Below are 20,628 nucleotides of genomic sequence, written 5' to 3' on the forward strand. Positions count from 1 at the left end.
ATTTTTGGAAGACTCCGATGTTCTTAATCTATATGACAACAAAGAGCTCAACATGTCACAAGTCTCTGTTGAAAAATTGAATGGGTGATTAATCATCTCAATTATTTTTTCCGTAGTACGATTTACCCAAAACTACCAAATACAAACTAAATACCAAAGGTGGGGACTTGAGTTCTGTGCCATGGACTCTAGTCCGGCTATATATATAATAAAACTGCATCAAATTCAAATGCCTGGCACGCAACTTGAAATATTTATTGAAACTTGCAAACTGAAAGAGCTTAGGACTTGAGCCTCATTGAGGGGACATAACTTTAACTTGCCTTATTGGCCATGAATTCCCATGCATAGTACTCAATTTACTCATGTTATAAGTGTTTTCTGACCATCCAGGAAACATCATTTCAGGGACTCTAGATTCAAAAATTTCTCAGGGGGAGGATGCCCCCAGACCCCAAAAGAGCTTGCACCGAGGTGCTCGGCTCGTGGCTTTGCCATTCATATTAGGGGGCTGTGTATCGATCAGTCTATCTTATTTTTGACAAACACCTCATCTAACAAAATCGATATGTATACCCCTGCCAACGGCAAAATTAAACCTAGACAGACTGGTAGATGGACCAACAGCAACATAATATTATATTATTATATATCATAATAAACAAACACATTAAATTTTCTATTAAAAATAGGATTTATTTTGAGTACAATAACAATCTAGTGTGGTAATTTATAAAACATGAAATTGTTAACTTTTAATTGTCTAAATAATGGCTGCTCCACACAGTATCTTAATAAACTTTTAACACTATAAACCATGTAGGAACCTGCGATCTGCTGATAAAAACTTAGTCCATGTTCCTACAGTAAAAACCAAAACTGGTGAATGGGCCTTTGCTTATGCCTCTGCTAACATGTTGAATGAATTACCTAGTCTTGCAAAAATAACTCTACTAATGTTGCTGTTTTTAAAAAGAATCTTAAAACTGAACTTTTTAAACATGCTTTTAAACTATGAACATGTTGACATTTTAATGTTTTAGAACTATTGTTTTACATTGTATGTATTTTGATTATTATTGTAACACTGATCTCAAAATTATCAAAGACTCCAGGTCTCATTTATTCCCAGGACTAAAGACATAATAATTTCATGTTCTACAGACCATTTTAGGTACTAGAAAGTGGATACTTAAGTAACGGGAACATTTTCTTTTTTTAGTTTCCCATTACATCTTTATTTTAAAAATATTAGTTAGACATACATTCCTGTTTTTTTATAAAATAAGACAATCAAAATCACTTAGGCATCAAAAGATGCCTTCATAACAGCCAGAGGCTAGTTACTGTTGTATTACAGATTGTAGCTTAACAAGATAAATAAGGTAGTATCTCACTGGACTGTGAACATCAATCGTGGGAGAGTTTCCAAAATATCTCAATTTTCTCTTGTGAGTTGCAGTACATCTCTCTCTTGAATTGCTAAACTTTGGGAGGGGTTGACGACCTATGAAACTAAATTGTGACTAAGAATCTTACATTCTGGACGCGAGACAGGTGTCCTCGGCCGCCTCAAATTTGTGAATCAATTAAGAATAAATAGCAACATAATTCAGATACTTTGTGTCTAAATTGCGATATAAATTTTTTTTTATATGGTCCCAAATTCTCAAGTTGTGTGCCAAATTTTCACAATTCTGCTGCACAAATGTAGACAAACTACAGATGAATTTTGGCCCAAAATGTGTCTTTTACCAATTCAGATTAAGGGTTATTCCAATTAAGTGAACATTGTCGCTAATAGCGTAATTTTGATTCTCCAACTAGTCGCGAGCCCTCACAGTCTAACGAGATACTAGCTTTAGACACCTACCGTATAACCAATTTTCATGATCCAACAAAAATATGAAACAATTATCTCCAGAAATAACATCAATTCATATCACAGAACAATATTCAACAAAATAACATAATAAATAACAACAATAAAATGAGATAAAGCTGGGGGAGGGGGATTTCAATGATATAAATTACATGATGCATAACATTATTAAAATAAAAGTACAACATGCGATCAAACTGAACCATTTACCCACAGAATGAGATTTCAATTTAAATGCAGTATGAATTTCTAATGAGATTAATGAAGAGTACTTTTTTTCATAATGTAAGCTACAAGTGCTTCAAAGTTCTACTGCCTTCTGCTTTTGCATCTTTCAATAATCTACATAGTGAGCTATGAAGAAACCTCTTTATAATACTATTATTCATCTTCTACTACAAACAGCTTTTTTACATCTCTAAATGTTACATGCACAGGTTAGAAACACTTTAAGAAAATAGAGTATAAATATGCAAAGATAGGTTGCCAGGAAAACGAAACATACGACCACAGCAGCTAAATCGTCCGAGTGGTCGACAAGGGTTGTCGCATATTTACTATTTGTAGATAATTGGGGGCATTTACAAGACAATTTCATACAGATCAGATTATAATTTTTGTCGATTGAGGATTCATAAGGTTCTACAAACTGAAACATAGCCCTTAACTCTGGAAGTAGTTTACAGAAAGTTTGAAATTTGACAGGCTTTTTCATTTTACTAATTTAAATAATGCATATAAATTTCATACAGATCAGATAACTTTTGTCATTCGAACGTTCATAACGTTCACAAAGTAAAACAAGGGCCATAACTCTAGAAGTAATTGACAAAAATTGTTGAAATTCAATAGACATCCATTTCACAAATTTAAATGATGCATATAAATTTCATACATATCGGATGATAATTTTCATCAAGCGTGCTTTAACAAGGTTGAATAAAGCTAAACAAGGGCCATAACTCTAGAAGTAATTATTGTAAATTACTGAAATTAAATAGGCTCAGTGGTTTCACTAATCTAAATGATGCCTATAAATTTCATACAGATTTGATGATTACTTTTGGCATTAGAGCATTCACATGGTTCAACAAAGTGAAATAAGGGCCATAACTGTAGACGTAATAAATGGAAATTGCTGAAATTCAATAGGCTTCTTCGTTTCACTTATTTAAATAATGCATATAAATTTCACAAAGATCGGATCATAACTTTAGTCGTTAAGAGGTTCATAAGGTTTGACAAAGTGAAACAAGGGCCATAACTCTAAACATAAATTGGTTGAAATTCAATAGGATTCTTCTTTTTACTAATTTAAATGATGCATATAAATTTCATACAGGTCGGCAGATAACTTTTGATGTTAGAGCATTCACAAGGTGCAACAAAGTTAAACAAGGGCCATAACTCTAGAAGTAATTAACAGAAATTATTGAAATTAAATAGGCTTCTGCATCTCACTAATGTGAAAATTTTAAAACAATCAGATGATAACTTTTGGTGTTCACAAGAAATTGTGGACGACGGATGGACTGACAGACAGAGAGAGGACAATATATTATTATGTCCACATTTCCATGTGGATGTCCATGTGGACATATAAAAAGTATAAATGTAGTGATCATTTCATTTCTTTAACAGTTTATGTTTAATTGACAAAAACAGTTGATTTGTCAAGATAATCCAGGATTTTTATTTTAAAAAAACCAAACAATTTATCTTCCTAAACCTCACAGACAACATCTTGTCAACCAATGTGATGTATAGGCTTTAGTGATTAATAAAAGCAATTTATTATACATGTAATTTTTTCTTCTCTCTCATTCCGTTCTGTGAATTAAATTTTTTGACACTGATGCATGTGACATAATATATAGTCTAATTAACCCGTTTTTGATGGATCTTTAAAACTGTTTAAAGACTCCATATAATCTCTTAAAAAAGGCTGTAAATTTGAAATTATAATTAGAACGACTATTCGGTACATTCACAAAGGCAAATTTACACTGGGGCTCTTTGTAAAATTTGGATAGCAATAAGTTCTGTTCCATTTTGTTAAAAAAACCGATTCAGTTTTAAGGGCGGACACTGGTCCCCGCCTCTAACTATATGGGGAAAATAACCATAAAGTAAAAAGTTAAAATATTTTCATAACATGCTGTTACAGAAAAGTCAGACATCCTTTGTTCCTTATTAAGACTTACAGACTAGCATTCAGAAGCAGCCCACTACTCAGACTGACGGTTTTACAAGTATAAAGAATAGCATTTAGAAAATTTGTTGACTGACAGATTTTAAAAGTAAAACTTCTTTACTTTTGACTTAATTATCATTTATATTAAATTTCAATTAAAAAAGACAACGCTTCCATATTAATATTTATTGAACAATAATGAACCATCTGACTTTTTGAGTAATCCGTCCATAATTGTGGTACTGAGAAAAGACAATGTCAAGATTAGTTATTCCACATCCATTTTCCGCAACAATCTATTTGAAAGACATTATGAATATTGTTTTTTTTTTAAAAAAATGGCAACATGATTACTACCAGTAATTGCACTTGCATCAGCTAAAGGAAGCCAGCACCAAACTTGACATATCACACTGCGATGTAATTGAAATGTACGACTTTTATAAATGATAATTATAAATCTTATTTGATATACACTTTAATCTTGAAATTCTGAATGAAAGAATATCAGATTACAACAATAACATGCGAGACTGATGTTTTCATGATCATGTAAAAGCACCACAGATCAATTCTCTCCAAATAAAACAATTGTATTCAACAGAATGGGAATGTTGAAAATCACAGTTGTATTATGTCTCATCAGCACTTATGGTCAAATCATTGCATCTCAGTATATTTATAATAATGGACAATCAGTTTATCTTGAATATATGTTACCGGTAATATATCAAACGCTATAACTAGTATAACATGACTGAAGTTAAGGTGATAAAATAAAAATTCAGAGTATTTTCTCCATAAAATGATAAGTGAATCAAAGATGAAGATATTTTGGAGCAAAATGCTCTGATCATTGAAAATAGTGGCAAAACATCTTATGAAAAAGTTGGATGGATATGAGGTGCTTTTATAAACACAATCAAATCATTCAAACAACATTCCAACTAAATGAATAGTTCTGAGGTCAAACATCTACTTAATGATGACAGTTACATATTACATAGTTGAACATTTATTGGCCATGAAAATGAAGACAGTTAAATACTGATAATAGAATTCAGTTAGCGCTGTCCCACAAATAAATGACACCTTGCTAATCTTTATTGAATAGCATTATGTTAGTGATTTTTTTTAAAAAACAAAACGAAAGATCTGTTTTAACGTGAAAGTAAGCTTGAAATGAAATGAAATGGGGTTTATTGTCCTACTATTCTGCTCCACCTGGGCTAATGAAGACTGTAAAATAAGCTTACATGTGACAGGAACCAGCATGTCAATTGGTATGGTTTGGACTTGCTACACATGTAACAAATCAAAATCAACTCCTCTTTTCTGTCCCCATCTACTCTTTTCAGTTTTGAAAAGATATCTTTAAAAGGTACAAAGTGTAGGGGTTAAATGTGTAGTTTAACTTTAAGTAAGATCAAACAATTGAAAGTACTTTTACTGGTCGCAAATTTGTTCAAATCAATCTATGACATGATTTTCTAAAGCGGTGGACACACTAGCCGAATGATTCGGCCGAATCGTTCGGCTGAATCAATCTGCGTCGAAATTCGCCTAGTGTGTCCACTGTCATTCGGCCGAATGATTTGCCTGAATCAAACAGGTTTGATATATTCGCCTGGTTTGTCCGCTTCGCCGAAGCATTCGGTCGAATATAGTATTCATTAGCCAATCAATCACCACTCATATCGAGAAGTCACGTGATAGATTGAAGACATAGACGCCGCCATGTTTAATCATGTGACGTTAAAGGTGATGCAATCGGCAGGTTGAATTGGGCGAAGCATTCAGCAAGTGTGTCCACCCATTCGGCGCCGATTGATTCGGCCGAACGATTCGGCTAATGTGTCCACTGCTTTAGAGCTTTGGGTCTGCTTCTTTGAGGTACATGTACGTAACATAGTTATTAAAATAATTTAATTTACATCAATATTAACACCACAATAAGGCTACACCAATTTGATTTTTTGTTCTTCAGGAATACCTGTTAAAGTTTGTTTCTTATTTCTTCCGCAAAAAGACTAATTTAAAAACCAAAAATTCTTGGTTGAGCTGATCAAAGGTTTTTAGTTCCAAATTTTAAAGTTTTAAAATTTTAAATTGAACATCTTTCATGTGATTCAAGCAGCTATTTATTTATCAAGACCCCAAAGAACTGAAAATTAAATTAGTGTGGCCTAAGTATTAGTTATAAATCTTCATCTTTCTCTAACAGTATAACACGATCTCGATTAGTTCTGTTTAACACTTGTAATGAAGAACCTTCCAAAGTCGATATCAAGAATTCATCAACTGTTCTTTCAGTACACTCGGCTATAAATCTAATAAAGGGTCGCACATCTCCATTATTAGCTGTCTCTAAAGATTCATAATATCTATATCTGTCTTCCACTTCAATAGACACTGGTGGAAATCCAGCTTGCATGAGAATAAGATTCATTAACAACCGCGAGGTCCGACCATTTCCATCATAAAAAGGATGTATGATGACAAGTTTATAGTGGGCTAATGCCGCTAATTCTATTGGATGTAAAGTTACCGTTTCTTCTGAATTCAACCATTCGATAAATTGCTCCATCAGGTACTGTAAATCTTCAGGAGGTGGTGGTTCAAAATCACCCACAAAAACCTGAGTTTTACGAAAGCGGCCAGCTTCTGTTGGATCAACAAACCCTAAAACACGACGATGGATTTCTAACAAATCATCCAAAGTTAACTGCCCAATACCAAGCAACGTGCTGTTAATATAACTGAGAGCAGCATCTAAACCCAAAACCTCATTTTGTTCAGCCAAACTTTTTCCGCCAACAGCGATCCTTGTTTCCACAATTGCACGGGTTTGTGAAAGTGTTAATGTGTTGCCTTCAATAGCATTTGTATGATATATATGAGAGAAGTAAGCCTCTTGTTTTGCTCGTCTCAACCCTGGATGATTGGAAGGCACTTTATACAGTCTGTCTCTTTTTTTATCAATTCTATTAAAACGTTTTTGGTCTATTTCCTCAACAATTGGCTTAGTTCGAAGTGTATTTTCTAAGGCTTGTTTATGTTGAGGGCTCACTACAAGAGCACGGTTATACATTAGATCTGCAGTTACAATATCAGATTCAAATTCTTCAACTATTTCACCATAAGCTATTAATATATCAGCATGGTAAGGGTCAAGTTTTATAGCATGTTGAAGTACTCTTAAAGCTTTGTCAGTTTTCTTCTGTTCTTTCAAATCCAGAGCAATGTGTAAAGCAGCAACAGCTTCTTTCTTAATGTCTGAAATAAAACAAACACAATTAATAAATCTGTAAGATATTTACAACTTTTAGTTTTAGGAAATTTCATCAAAAAAACAAGCCAACAATGAGGCCGATGTCCCCCGCCGAAATCCCAAACTAAATAGATGACACATTTTAATTTATCGCACATTTATTTTTTTTCAAAAGTATCAAGCAATCAAACTGATTATCAACTATACACTAAGTTTCATCACTCTCTATCAGATAGAATCAAAGTTATCTTGTCCTAAAGCATTGACCAATGAAATTGATTAGCTCTGCTTAGCTTTAGCTCAAAATGTTAATCATTGAACTCAGTCAAGACATTCACCTAATGAACGTCTACATCAAGTTTAAACATTCTACCTCAATTAAAAGCAGAGTTGTTATGTTCCAAAATCTTGACCAATCAAATTGCTTATCTTTAATGCTGCTGCATGCTGCAGACCCTTTATCAAAACAAATAAATTATGTAGCCCCCAAAAAAGAAGTGATTTTTCGTACAATCAAGGGCCATAATTCAGGAAGCTACAATCCAATATGTGGGAATATCGAAAGGAACCAAAATCTTTGAGTTGTAAACATGCATTTCAAGTTTCATCCAAATCAGTTGAAAATTGAGACCTCTAAAAACGTGATTTTTCATATGATCAGGGACCATAATCCATGAAGTTTCGATCTGATACATGCCAATATTGAAAGTAAGTGAGATCTTTTGGAGATAAACCTAAATTTCAAGTTTCGTCAAAATCGGATAAGAATTGTGACATATAGAGAGTCAACAGGGGCAACGACAATATAAGTCCATATGAAAATGTGGGCGTATAAAAAAGCTTTTGCTTTGCTACCTTAAAAAAGTGTTATTTTCATATTACATGTGCATATATACTGACGTCCAAAAGAAAGTATACACACTAAAAGTATGACTAAGTTTTGTTTAGATTAAAAACATTTGATAAAGCATTACTGAGTTTGTCTCTTGCGTCCAAACTCAACATTTGTAATTGACATTCTACCCTAATACCGTATACCATGGAAAAACGACTTTGGTTGATGCAGCACAAAATGCACAATGTATACTTTCTTTTGGACGTTAGTATACAATAAGGACAGAAAGTAAGGTTAAGAGGCTAAAGTAACTACTCCTTGACATGTATCTATATGTTGAGCGCCGATTACCCTCCGCGGACAGATTACCCCCGTGCATGCCCGAATCTCTGTCTCATTTCCATTGACTAATCTGCGCATGCAAAGTGGACTTTGGTCGGGCTATTTAATGGATTAAAGTGATGATAATCTGTTCACCCATGTTGACCACTGAACCTGAATTCAGAAACTTTAGATTACATCGCAGTGATCGCACATTGATAAAATATTAAAAAAATCCTGTCAACTGTTTGTTGACAGGTATTTATTATAATTTATTTCAACTGTACAAAAATAACACTGAATTTTATGGCAATTACAGCAAATATTTTTGACATTGTCACATGGTCAGCACCAATTACGAGACACTGCTGACTAGAATTAAAAATCTTATTTTCTAAGCAGACACACTAATTGTGCAGTGATTTTGAAAAGTATTTTACTACAAAGTCGATATGATATAATTATGTCTGACACACTTAGGGTAACCACCTTTGCTTGTTCATATTGCGGGACACTTCAGAAAAAATATATGTTGCTCAAAAACCCTCTTATTTTCTGCGACTCCGTGGGCAGCAGAGCTGCTCACCCAGAATGCCATAAGTGTGAGACCACGATAGAGGGGGGGCCTCCCCCGAAAATTTTAGACAAGAAATATGCTACTGAAATACTCTGATTTTGTAGTGATAACTTGTGATTTTCTCCTGAATGCATAACATCTCAAGATAGTTTAATGAGTTTACAAGGGTAGTTCTTGTTCGATTTCATGGCTTCTATAGTAATAATCTGCGATTTCTTAATATATCTTGTGGAACGCCTGACACGAATATTTAAAGTTTAATTTCAATTTCACACATCTAATAATTTTTACTGATGCCTGGTTTCTGTCATCTCTCCAACAATATTTTATCAGTGAAAATATGCGCTCAGCGTAAGCATAGCAAACTGGCATGGAAAGAACAAAGGGAAGTATAATTTGATTAAAATTGCTGGTAGCGGACGACACATTAATTGAAGAATTAATCACCTTTATCATGGACCTTATATTTTAAGGTCCATGCTTTCATCCAGTTCTCGCCCACGTTTAAGAAATCAGAAGCAATTTAATTTGTAAATCAAGTCTGTTTCTGTAAACTACTGTACATGTAAGTCATGAGTTTGTATTACACATAAATATTTAAGCAGGAATTTTCCTTTACGGTACTTTATACATGTAAAACTTACGTGTTGCATGGGCAGAATGTTTGAGAAACAGAATTATAAATTGTTGATTAAGTTTAGGTCTAAAAATACTGATACGAATCTTTGAAAAAAAGTTAATGTAGGGTAGGCCTACCGAGACTAATGTAGTCTTAATACTCAAATAGACTATCATCGCGAGACTAGATTCATGCATAATATTAGAGGAAGTGGATAAACGACCGGATTCGGTTCCTGACAAAAATTTACTACGAAACCGGATATTGTCTCTGATTGGCCAATTTTATCACGTGTGGTTATTAGCGGTCTTTTCCAATATGGCGGCCTCTACAGGCATCCTTGTTGGTTCTAAATTTACAACAGTAAATTCACTTTTAGAGGCGATGAAACAATTTGAATTTAAGAATAAAGTGATATATTGGTGAAGAAATACGCGGACATTAGAAAATGCAAGAAAGCGAGGGTTAGGGTTAGAACCGAACCTATCGCGATAGAATAACCACGTGATGAAATGGGCAAATCAGAGACGATACCGGTATCAGGTTTCGTAGTAAATTTTCGTAAGGAACCGAATCCAGTCGTTTATCCACTTCCTATATTAGAAATCTTGCATGTGAGCAATTGCGAAATGCAGGATGGGTGGTCACAGTAGACACACTTGTCCTAACATCTCTAAAAACATCGAGGGGTAATCAGCGCAAAGTTATCTGCGCACCAGCTTGATAAGCGCAGAGTGCAGGATGACAGCACAGATTGCAATCTGTGCGGCAGGTGAAGATTGAGCCGAACATATACAAAACTGGATTTATCATATTTATGGGTATATAGGTGGTAGAGGTGCGAAAGTGCAATATATATATATATAACGCCCAGAAGGTCGTGGTGTTGTATTTTAAACTTAAAGCGTTATTTTCATTACATTGCGCCTACCGGTACATGTAATAAGGACAGATAGTAACGATGCGAGACTTACGTAACTACTCCTTTAATTAACATCAGTTAACTTGACACGTATACAAACCTGGATTTACGGGTATATTGTGACGAATACGTGGAACAATACCAGTTTCTCTAACATCTAAAGAGAAATGTTCCGCACCCAGTTTCCCGAATAATCCAAGATTATACTTCACAGGAAAAAATAACTGGATAGCCCTAGGAATGTTTGATATCAAAACAACAAACCCAAGTAATATAAATCCAAGAAATATATATTTAGGAATAACAATTTCAGCATGTCTAATGTTATTAACTTTTGAAGATATGTGATTTGGTCCAGATTGACAGGTAAACACAGTCGCCATGTTGAAAACTTAACGTCAGCTGTCAGCACCAGTGATCTCAGCACACGCGGACTAGGATGGCCAGCTCCACCTATCGGTCGTCATATTTATATTGATGTATGTAGTAGTTATTAGCCACAGAGTTAACTCTATGTTAGTAGCACACTTTCCGAGGTGTATCGGTGAATATCAGGACAGTTTTGGTCGAGGGGCCCAGCCGAGGCAGAGCCGAGGCGGCTCCCGACCAAAACTGTCCTGATATTCACCGATACACCGAGGAAAGGTGCTAATAAGTTACTTACATCACATTTCTATCGAGTATTGTGAAGCAAAATGTGAAAAATAGTATTTATTATCGAGTCGTTTCAACCGAAAAGTGACAAATACTTTCTGCTCTTTCATTATTTATCCCTTTCTGAGCCTCACGTTACATTTCATGGTAGAATGATTTCGCAGTGGAGAGACGACCTGAGTAGTATTTACACGTGCGTCTTGCAATGATACTCTGAACGTAAAACAATCACGTGTTTGTTTAGACCACATCGTCAAAACAACTTGTCTATGGCGTAGAGGACTGCGATATTATTAAATGTAGTGTAAAGGAAATGCGAAACGTGGGTCATTCCTGGTGAAAGTATGCATCGGCGGATGGTTCTTCCGTTGAAATTTATTTGTAATAAAGTTTATGATTTTCTAGGCGTTTTTTTTTCATCCTGCTTATTTTCAATGCCTGTGAAGTGTCCAGCAAGAGAACTGCGTCTTCTATCATCACAATTAATTAAAATAATTTTTCAATATTCTAATTTATATATTTTGCATATTAATATAAATCAAACCAAATTATGAAATGGATGCCAATTGATATGTATAATAATTGATTTTTGTAATATGTTGTTATGTTAATTTAATGTCATTGTATATGTTTTTGAACTGCCATGTAGTTCCCCCAATTTTGTTTTGTTACTAAGATTTTGACTACTTGTTTCATGTACAATGTTTAGAGCTATCCTTATCAATTGCGATCTGGGTCGGACAAATCGTCCGCTACTTATTGGTTGATGGGGATTTACAACGGTAAAAAAGTATCCGTGTATCAGAAGTGGACAGTAATCTTTCTGTACATTTCTGATACTTTTATGCATGTATTGCAAATAAGCAGGACAGTTTTATCAAAGGTTGCCAATGGCAACGAGTAGAAGTGGGATGTAAGTTTTGTAACAGGATATTTCTGCGTCGTTTCGCACCAAATGTACCTTTTCAGACGTTTCGTGATCAACGAGTCATCAAATTGCAAATCGGATATTGTAGCTTATTTATAAGACATTTTTTCCCAAATATTTTATTACTAGGTGGTTTTGTATGTATAATATTATGCAATACTATGAACTATTGTTTCACACAATGCTCCCAAACGCAAAAAATATCGGCCCGTGTGCAAAAAAAAAAAAAGATTGCAGGAGATGCACACGAAAACCCCAATATTCACGCGCAGCATTGTGTGTGAGCCCTTTAAAAGCATACAAAATGTGCAACTTAATGTGCAGTACATGAACTGTGAAACGTCAATCTGTCGTAATTTGTTGTTGGACGTGTGAAGGATTCGAGCTACAGATGCCGAGACTTACTGAAAATCAACGGAATGAAGCCATGGGAACGTCCAGGGCTGGCATGTCTACACGTGCTATTGCCAGACACTTCAATTGTCATCAATCCAGTATTGTAAGGTTGGTGGAACGTGTTCGAGTTACTGGATCAACACGTGACCGTCAACGTCCTGGTCCACAACGCGTTACAACCCAGGCTCAAGACCGCTACATCCGGGTCACTCATCTGCGTGACAGATTCCGCCCAGCGACTCGAACAGGTACAGCAGTCGTCGGAAGACAAGGACCAGTAAGTGCCAACACCGTCAGCGGCGTTTGATATGGGCTCAAGGTCTCAAGGACACCAGACATGGAGAAGAGTAGACTGGCAAAGTGTGCTCTTCAGTGATGAGAGTCGCTTTTATCTTTATCACGCTGATGGCCGTCAACGTGCGTGGAGACGTCTTTGTGAACGTCTTGCAGACTGCTGCGTCTTCGAAACGAATCGATGGGGTGGGGGAAGTGTGTTACAAAATACTGTTGGGTATTTTGATAATGGTTTATTTTACATATTCAATGTAAGCACTTGCACTATTTGTTGTACATGTACATGTTAGATTTAATTTGTATGTGTGGGGATTGATGACATAGTATTATGTAAGATGTGATGGGTTGTTCAAACAATGTTTAGCCGACAAGTATATTATGATATAAGATTTAGGTAACAAGCATTAACACATATTGTCTAGAGATAGGATGTGTGAATCTTAATAATTAAGTCTCATTGTTCTGATTACTAATGGTATTAACTATGGCATACCATAGCCGATATAAATAAGCCTAGTTTGGAAAACAAGATAAGACGAGGGCAGAGAGAGACGTAGAGAACTTGCCCTCAGACCATGAGGCAAGGGGTCTGCCCTTGGACCCCGGAAATAAGGTCTTCGCAGACCTAGGGACAAGAGCCAGATAGATTTCACCATATGTACCTGTAAATATGTTATCCAGCATTATCTGTACCTGTAAATATGTTATCCAGTATTAAAATATCTTTTTAATAAAATGAGTTTATGTATTCTATCACACACTCATAAGTGGTGTTCGTGACCAGTCGAACCTTAGATGGGTCAAAGATCAACGCAAAGTCCTGCAACTAGACGATGAACGGAAGAAGAAACTTAAAAAGTAAACTAGAAACTAGACGATGAACGGAAGAAGAAACTTAAAAAGTAAACTAGAAACTAGACGATGAACGGAAGAAGAAACTTAAAAAGTAAACTAGAAACTAGACGATTATATTTTACAGTCCTCGACGATCAAGCTCTGAGGAAGAAAAGACGAGATCGCCAACAGTAATAATGGATCTGGGTATGTCTTTGATTGCTATATTTTTATTTTACAAAACTGGCAATTTAAAATTACAAAGAGAAAAGATTTGTCTTTATCTTCTGATAAATATAGTAATGACTATATTTTGGCGATTTAGTCATGATGGAACATAAAATTATATTCTCAAAATGTGCACAATTTTTTTTTTTTCTCTTATAAAGGAAATCTTCGATCTGATCGGTTAATTGTTTTTAGTTATATTTCCTGAACAATTTAGCTTCGAAATATTTGTCTAGATATTATAACGGCGTAAAACCGCCTTGTTTGTTATACCCGATTAGTGGGTTTAGATTAGCGGAATTAGCTAATAAAATAGTATTTTCTCGACATACAGAGATTAAGGCAGATTTAGCCAAAATACGGATATATAGATGAATTTTTATTTAATATTTAGACAAATATGATTCAGGAAATATTGATTTAATAACGTTAAACGATAAGATACGTTTTGGCTTATATTACGTAAAGCACATTATAGAATCTTCACTTATTTTGAGTTTGGCAATAATCATTTAATTAAAATTCGCGTCGAAAATTGTCAGTTAAGAGTAAAAAAAAAAAAAAATGTTTAAAATCAAGGAACATAATGCAGAAGATAGCATGTTTAACCCCACAACGACGAAAATGGAGAACAACAAAATACAATGTTTGAAGAGTATCCAAAGGGTGGACACTGATATTAATTATTTTTATCGACGTATGAAGAACGTCCAAAATGGTGGACAACCATTTAGATTAAAAAAATAATTTTCATCGATGATTGCTGTTAGCCAAATGGTGGACGACAGTATATATTTTTGCATCGATGTTTAGTTTTATCCAAATGGTGGATGACGGATGTATTTTATTGGTAAAATTGAATATTTGCAAACTGACGTATGTTTGTCTTGGGATATTTACCCATGTACCATAAGAAGAAATATAATGGTAATTTGAAGACGTTATCGGCGATAAAATATATTTTCATGGCGGATAATGGTACATTTCGTGAAGTATTTGGCCAGTTTTCATGGTGGATAATATTACGAACAGATGTATTAATTTGGAGTCGTGTGTTCCAGAATATATTTTTATTATTAATGTGTTTGATTAATGCCGATCATGTGTTTTTACGCGATCGAAGTTTAGGATATTTTAATTGTGTTTCTATTTACGCGTGTGAAGTTTATAGAAAATTTTGTGTGCGAATATTGTTCCTGTGGTGTTATATGCGTGTCATTTAGGTTTAATTTTTAACAATTTTGCGAACTATCTGTGGCTGTTATTTTGATGTCTCCTGTGGAAGTTTTCTGAATGAACTAAAAATGAACTGACAATAATTATTAGGTTATATATGTTTTTTTAAGTCTTATTACTTCATTATGTTATATGGTTATTTTAATATTTTGTTTCAAATCGTTTCATAAATGTTTCATATATTTCACTATTTGAAACTTGTGGTTGAAGGAGGAAATGTTACAAAATACTGTTGGGTATTTTGATAATGGTTTATTTTACATATTCAATGTAAGCACTTGCACTATTTGTTGTACATGTACATGTTAGATTTAATTTGTATGTGTGGGGATTGATGACATAGTATTATGTAAGATGTGATGGGTTGTTCAAACAATGTTTAGCCGACAAGTATATTATGATATAAGATTTAGGTAACAAGCATTAACACATATTGTCTAGAGATAGGATGTGTGAATCTTAATAATTAAGTCTCATTGTTCTGATTACTAATGGTATTAACTATGGCATACCATAGCCGATATAAATAAGCCTAGTTTGGAAAACAAGATAAGACGAGGGCAGAGAGAGACGTAGAGAACTTGCCCTCAGACCATGAGGCAAGGGGTCTGCCCTTGGACCCCGGAAATAAGGTCTTCGCAGACCTAGGGACAAGAGCCAGATAGATTTCACCATATGTACCTGTAAATATGTTATCCAGCATTATCTGTACCTGTAAATATGTTATCCAGCATTAAAGTATATTTCTAATAAAATGAGTTTATGTATTATGTTACAAGTGTAATGGTGTGGGGAGGCTTCACATTTCATCACCGGACCGCCCTACACATTTGCAGGGGTCGCGTTAATGCTGTAGCCTACCGTGATGATGTCTTGCAACCAATTGTTGTTCCGATGTTTCGAGCGCACCCACAACTTCAGCACTTCCAACAGGATAATGCACGTCCGCATACCGCCCGTTTTAGTATGGACTACCTGGCTGCTAACAACATCAATGTCTTGGACTGGTCAGCCATGTCTCCGGACATGGCACCGATAGAACATGTCTGGGATGAGATTGGACGCCGTCTGTATCGGAGACCACAGATGCACACCATTGCTGCTTTAGAAGCTGCTCTTGTCCAAGAATGGAACAATTTGCCCCAGGCCTTCTTTCAAACATTGGTAAATTCCATGCGACGTCGCTGCACAGCGTGCGTAAGAGCCCCTGGAGGACACACGCGCTGCTGACATCTGTGTCGTACTTTTGGTTTTGACCCCTCTGACTTTGTACCGTTGATTACAGATTAAACATCCATAAGTGTACAAATGTGTTGTTATTGATGTGTTCCCATTTGAATATTGTTCACAATAAGAAGCAAAATAAATAAGATATGTTTACAGGATCATTTTGTTATACAAAAAACTAAGTGATGCGTTTTCCATGGCGCTCAGTATATATCCTAGAAATCTATAACTGGTATTAAAGCTGATTAACCGATAAATCCCGATGTTATTGTAGTATGCGTAAAGAAATATCATTTTATTGAATTTAAGTGATTTGTTTTGTTGTTTGTTATTAATTATTTTGGCGATAGTCGGCCTACTGACGTAAAGAAAATTATACCCATAGTCATATCAAACACTGTGAAAACCACGTGGAAAGTAGTTCAGCTCTGAACGTAGGTCTCATTACACTCGTCCTGTACGTTCAGGAACCGGCCTATTGAATCCTTGTGGAAAGTTTTCCAGCTCCAGTCAATTTTACTTGCCAACTTTTTACTGCTAAACCGTGGGGTGTCAATCCGGGTGAATGCCTGTACAATTTATCTTAGTGAGAAAATAAGACCTTGCTTACCTCGCTCGAGTCAGTATGAGCGACACAATACGCTGTTAAAACAAAGTCCCCTACTAACCTACAATCTCGACAACAATCACGTTCCCTAACCTTATTTACATCTCAGCGACCACGACAAAAATTGAGCTGGCCTTAACAAATAGATTTAGCCATATTTCGGAATAGTTTTAATTCAGTTTTGTGGATTAAAGTTAAGGGTCCACGCCCCCCATAAAACTAGGAAGGAGTAGGCCTACATACGCCGTCAACTCTGCTATCAATCATTATAAGAGTCTCGAGGCCTGGCCTATGGGAAGCTTTGGGGCCCAAGGGAACAACCGAGGTCTGGTTTTATTTAACTGAAATGAAGGCAGTTTTACTTGACTAGAGTAGATTACCCCTAACCCAGGTTCTAAATCAGGGCAATATATGTCTAACTGGCTTACATTCAAAGGTTCCTATAGTCACTTGAGATTTGATATCTGAATAAATAAATATAATCATAAAGTGCCCTAAGGCTTGATCATAAGAGGGTAAAATATCTATGCCAATTTTTCTAAAGTTAAGTATGATAAATAGGAAATTGTTTTATTTATGGAAAAACCTAGGCCTACAAACTTCAACCTTTGCGTATTTAAATGTGGAATGATGAATGGGTCCGGTAAATAAAACTAGTTGAATATAGTTTGAAGAAAATATAGGAAATTTGAATACCGAGGTTTTTTCGGAAGACACGAAGTTAGCATATATTATTTTAACTATGCTTAATACACTATTAATCTTATTCAATTTTATTAAACGTCATAATGCGTGAAAAGGACGAACGATTAAATTTGAGTTAGGGGGAATGCCACTTAACTTGTCCACAAACCAACTCGTCCACACGAAAAGTCTATAGTTAAGTCGTCCTCAAATATCAAAACTTGTTGACTGAGTTGTGCATACGGCATTGGTTGTATGATTTCATACAAAATTGAAAAAATTATGGATCATTGACGGCTGTTGTGAGTCGGCGAAATTATTGGAGGGATTCTAGAGTACTGGGTCACAGCCATCATCCTCTATAACATGTTCCATCTTTCATAAAACAACCCATATCGCTCACATGCTGGACATAGCGTGGCCTTTGAAAACTGTACATACCGTGGCATGTAACAGGGAATTTTGGTACCGTTGTGTTCGTGGGGTCATCCTCTACAACATATATCCAAAGTTCTCTCATTTTCGGGGCGGGGAAAGGACCTAATTTACATAAATTTAAAATGGCCGCCAAATGTACATTTGGATATCTCATAACTCCTTTATTTTCGCCTTTAAAAATTTTTATTACAGATAGAAACATAAACCGTGCGAGTCAGAATATCTAGTCAGAAATTAATATGAATACCCCCCCCCCTCCTGACGTCATGACGTCTTATTTTTAGGTTAAATGATGTTAGTGTACAATTTTCTAATAAATGACTGAGCTCCTTGAAAGACGTTAATTGAGAGAAATGTATATGTAAATTATCACATGAGCTTTAAAATGCAGTGCTGTTCTGAATTGTCCCATTTCGTCTAAATTCTTGGTAGTTGTCATGTCCCAAATCATATTTATCTGTTTATCTTTTTCAAATTCTTTTCTGTGCTTAATTCACGGCGCCCACCCTATCCACAACTGGTCCTCAGTACACACGGAAACCATGATACTTTGCAACACCCGGAGTCGACGGCAAGTTCCGAATCTGGACACCGGACACGCGTTTCAAATCCTTGCCCCTACGCTTTCTCATGAGAGAGAGAGAGAGAAATGGGGTTTAGCGTCCACTCGACACAAACTAGGTCATTTCGGGACTAACATATGGTTTAATTTTATTTCAATAATTCGCTTGCGCGTAGGGGTCTGTAGCAGTGGGAGGAAACCGGAGGTTGGACAGGCGACCCTACTACTTGTCACGTACAACCGGGGATTCGAAACCACGCCAGTTGTACCTATTTATATTGGTCTATGGCAAATCCCCTGGGGCAGAGCCACGCCAGTTGACTCAATGACAGGCCTTATGCTATAGCGCGCACGTGCTAACCATTCGGCCATCCAACCCCCTCGTGAGCAAGAGTTCTAGTGTTTAATTTGTTCGCCAACCATACAAACACAGTTCGATGTTCGGATGCTCTTGATTCTCTTTGAAAGGGACACTTTTTCCAAGTCTAAATAATCTGGATGCTGTATTGCACCCAGCCATAGCATGCACAAATGGAAGGTAGCAAATCCTGTTAGTGAGCAGAACTTCATTGCCCAGACAGAACTCAAACGCGGCACGTGAGGTAGTGCCCATGTGGTTGGGAAAGATACTGATCGCTTGGTTCTACTGTTGCATTTTACAAAGCCAAAAATGCCCAAGGTTTTTAGGTCTGACAAGGATACACAAATTGATAATAAGCTCAAAGTTGATTGTTGGAACATCAACTTGAGATTATTGGTACTTTTTCGGCAGATTGTTATGTTGATTTCTACCAACGGACCTCAGCTTACACCACACAGATCAAGTCATGGATGACATCTAATATGCTAAAGTTAAATGATGATAAGACGGAGGTTTTATTTGTGGGTACAAATAAAAAGTTATCAAACCTAAACTCTACTCTTTAACGATTGCCGATTCGGACATTCAGGCGCTGACCAATGTTAAAAACTTAGGAGTAATGTTCGATTCAGCCCTATCAATGGAAACACATGTCAACTACATTTGCAAAGTATGTTACTTCCATCTCCGTGCCATTGGAAATATCCGGCATCTTCTGACAAATGAAACAGCCCATACTCTCGTTCGATCTCTAGTGTTCTCTAGGTTAGAATATTGTAATGGTGTTTTAAGTGGTCTGAACCAATTACTAATGTCAAAATTACAAGCTGTTCAAAACACCGCTGCGAGAATAATAAGTAAAACATCAAGACGCTCTCATATAACACCTATTCTAAAGGAACTTCACTGGTTGCCAGTACATTCCCGAATTACGTTCAAAATCTTGTGTCTTGTGTTTAAATGCTTAAATGGATCCAGCCCAGAATATCTGACTGAACTTTTGCAAGTTTATGAACCAGTAAGAAATCTTCGTTCACAAGAACAGAGCCTTTTACACATACCGAAATTCAAATTGCAATCCTTTGGTTATAAATCTTTTAGATGTTATGCACCAATCGTATGGAATTCCCTACCACACAGCATTAAAACGTCAAGTTCTCTCGAATTGTTTAAGACAAAATTGAAAACTCATTTATTTAATCTAGAATATGAGTGATCAAGCTACTAGTGTAAATAGTGTACAGTGTACGAGTGTCTTTTTCTGCGCCTTGAGCATGTAATTTTGGATGGAATTGGCGCTATATAAATATACATTATTATTATTATTATCGAGAACACTTGGGCGAGAACGTCATACACGGTACCTTCCGAACCAAAACGAGATTGTTTAGAATTAGCAAAGGTGTCGGATTTCAAAAAGATTCAAGAGAATTGGACCTTCCGCAAACACGCTGATATCGTTGTCCGCAAACAATCCAGAAATGACGGAATTAAAGCTGCGAGAGAAGAGGCCATGTAGCGTTTTTATTGTGGACGAACAATTGAAACACTAGAAAGC

General features: G+C 35.8%; 1 protein-coding gene across 1 annotated transcript; it reads right to left on the reverse strand.

The window, feature by feature from the left end:
* Nucleotides 1–675: 675 nt before the first annotated feature.
* LOC126825028 (protein adenylyltransferase FICD) lies at nt 676–11,055 on the reverse strand. Its single transcript, XM_050554441.2, has 2 exons — nt 10,722–11,055; nt 676–7,352 (listed from the first exon to the last, which is right to left on the reverse strand). The coding sequence occupies exons 1-2, from the start codon at nt 11,002–11,004 to the stop codon at nt 6,274–6,276; spliced, it is 1,362 nt and encodes a 453-aa protein (XP_050410398.1). The 5' UTR covers nt 11,005–11,055; the 3' UTR covers nt 676–6,273.
* Between the last annotated feature and the right edge of the window lie 9,573 nt (nt 11,056–20,628).

This window comes from Patella vulgata, chromosome 6, assembly GCF_932274485.2.
Source record: "Patella vulgata chromosome 6, xgPatVulg1.2, whole genome shotgun sequence".
Taxonomy (NCBI): domain Eukaryota; kingdom Metazoa; phylum Mollusca; class Gastropoda; family Patellidae; genus Patella; species Patella vulgata.

Coding starts and splice junctions, on each gene's coding strand:
- LOC126825028 (XM_050554441.2), bottom strand. CDS start 11,004: ATGGCGACTGTGTTTACCTGTCAATCTGGACCAAATCACATATCTTCA. Junction 7,353..10,721: donor CAATATACCCGTAAATCCAG/GTTTGTATACGT, acceptor GTTTTATTTCAG/ACATTAAGAAAGAAGCTGTT.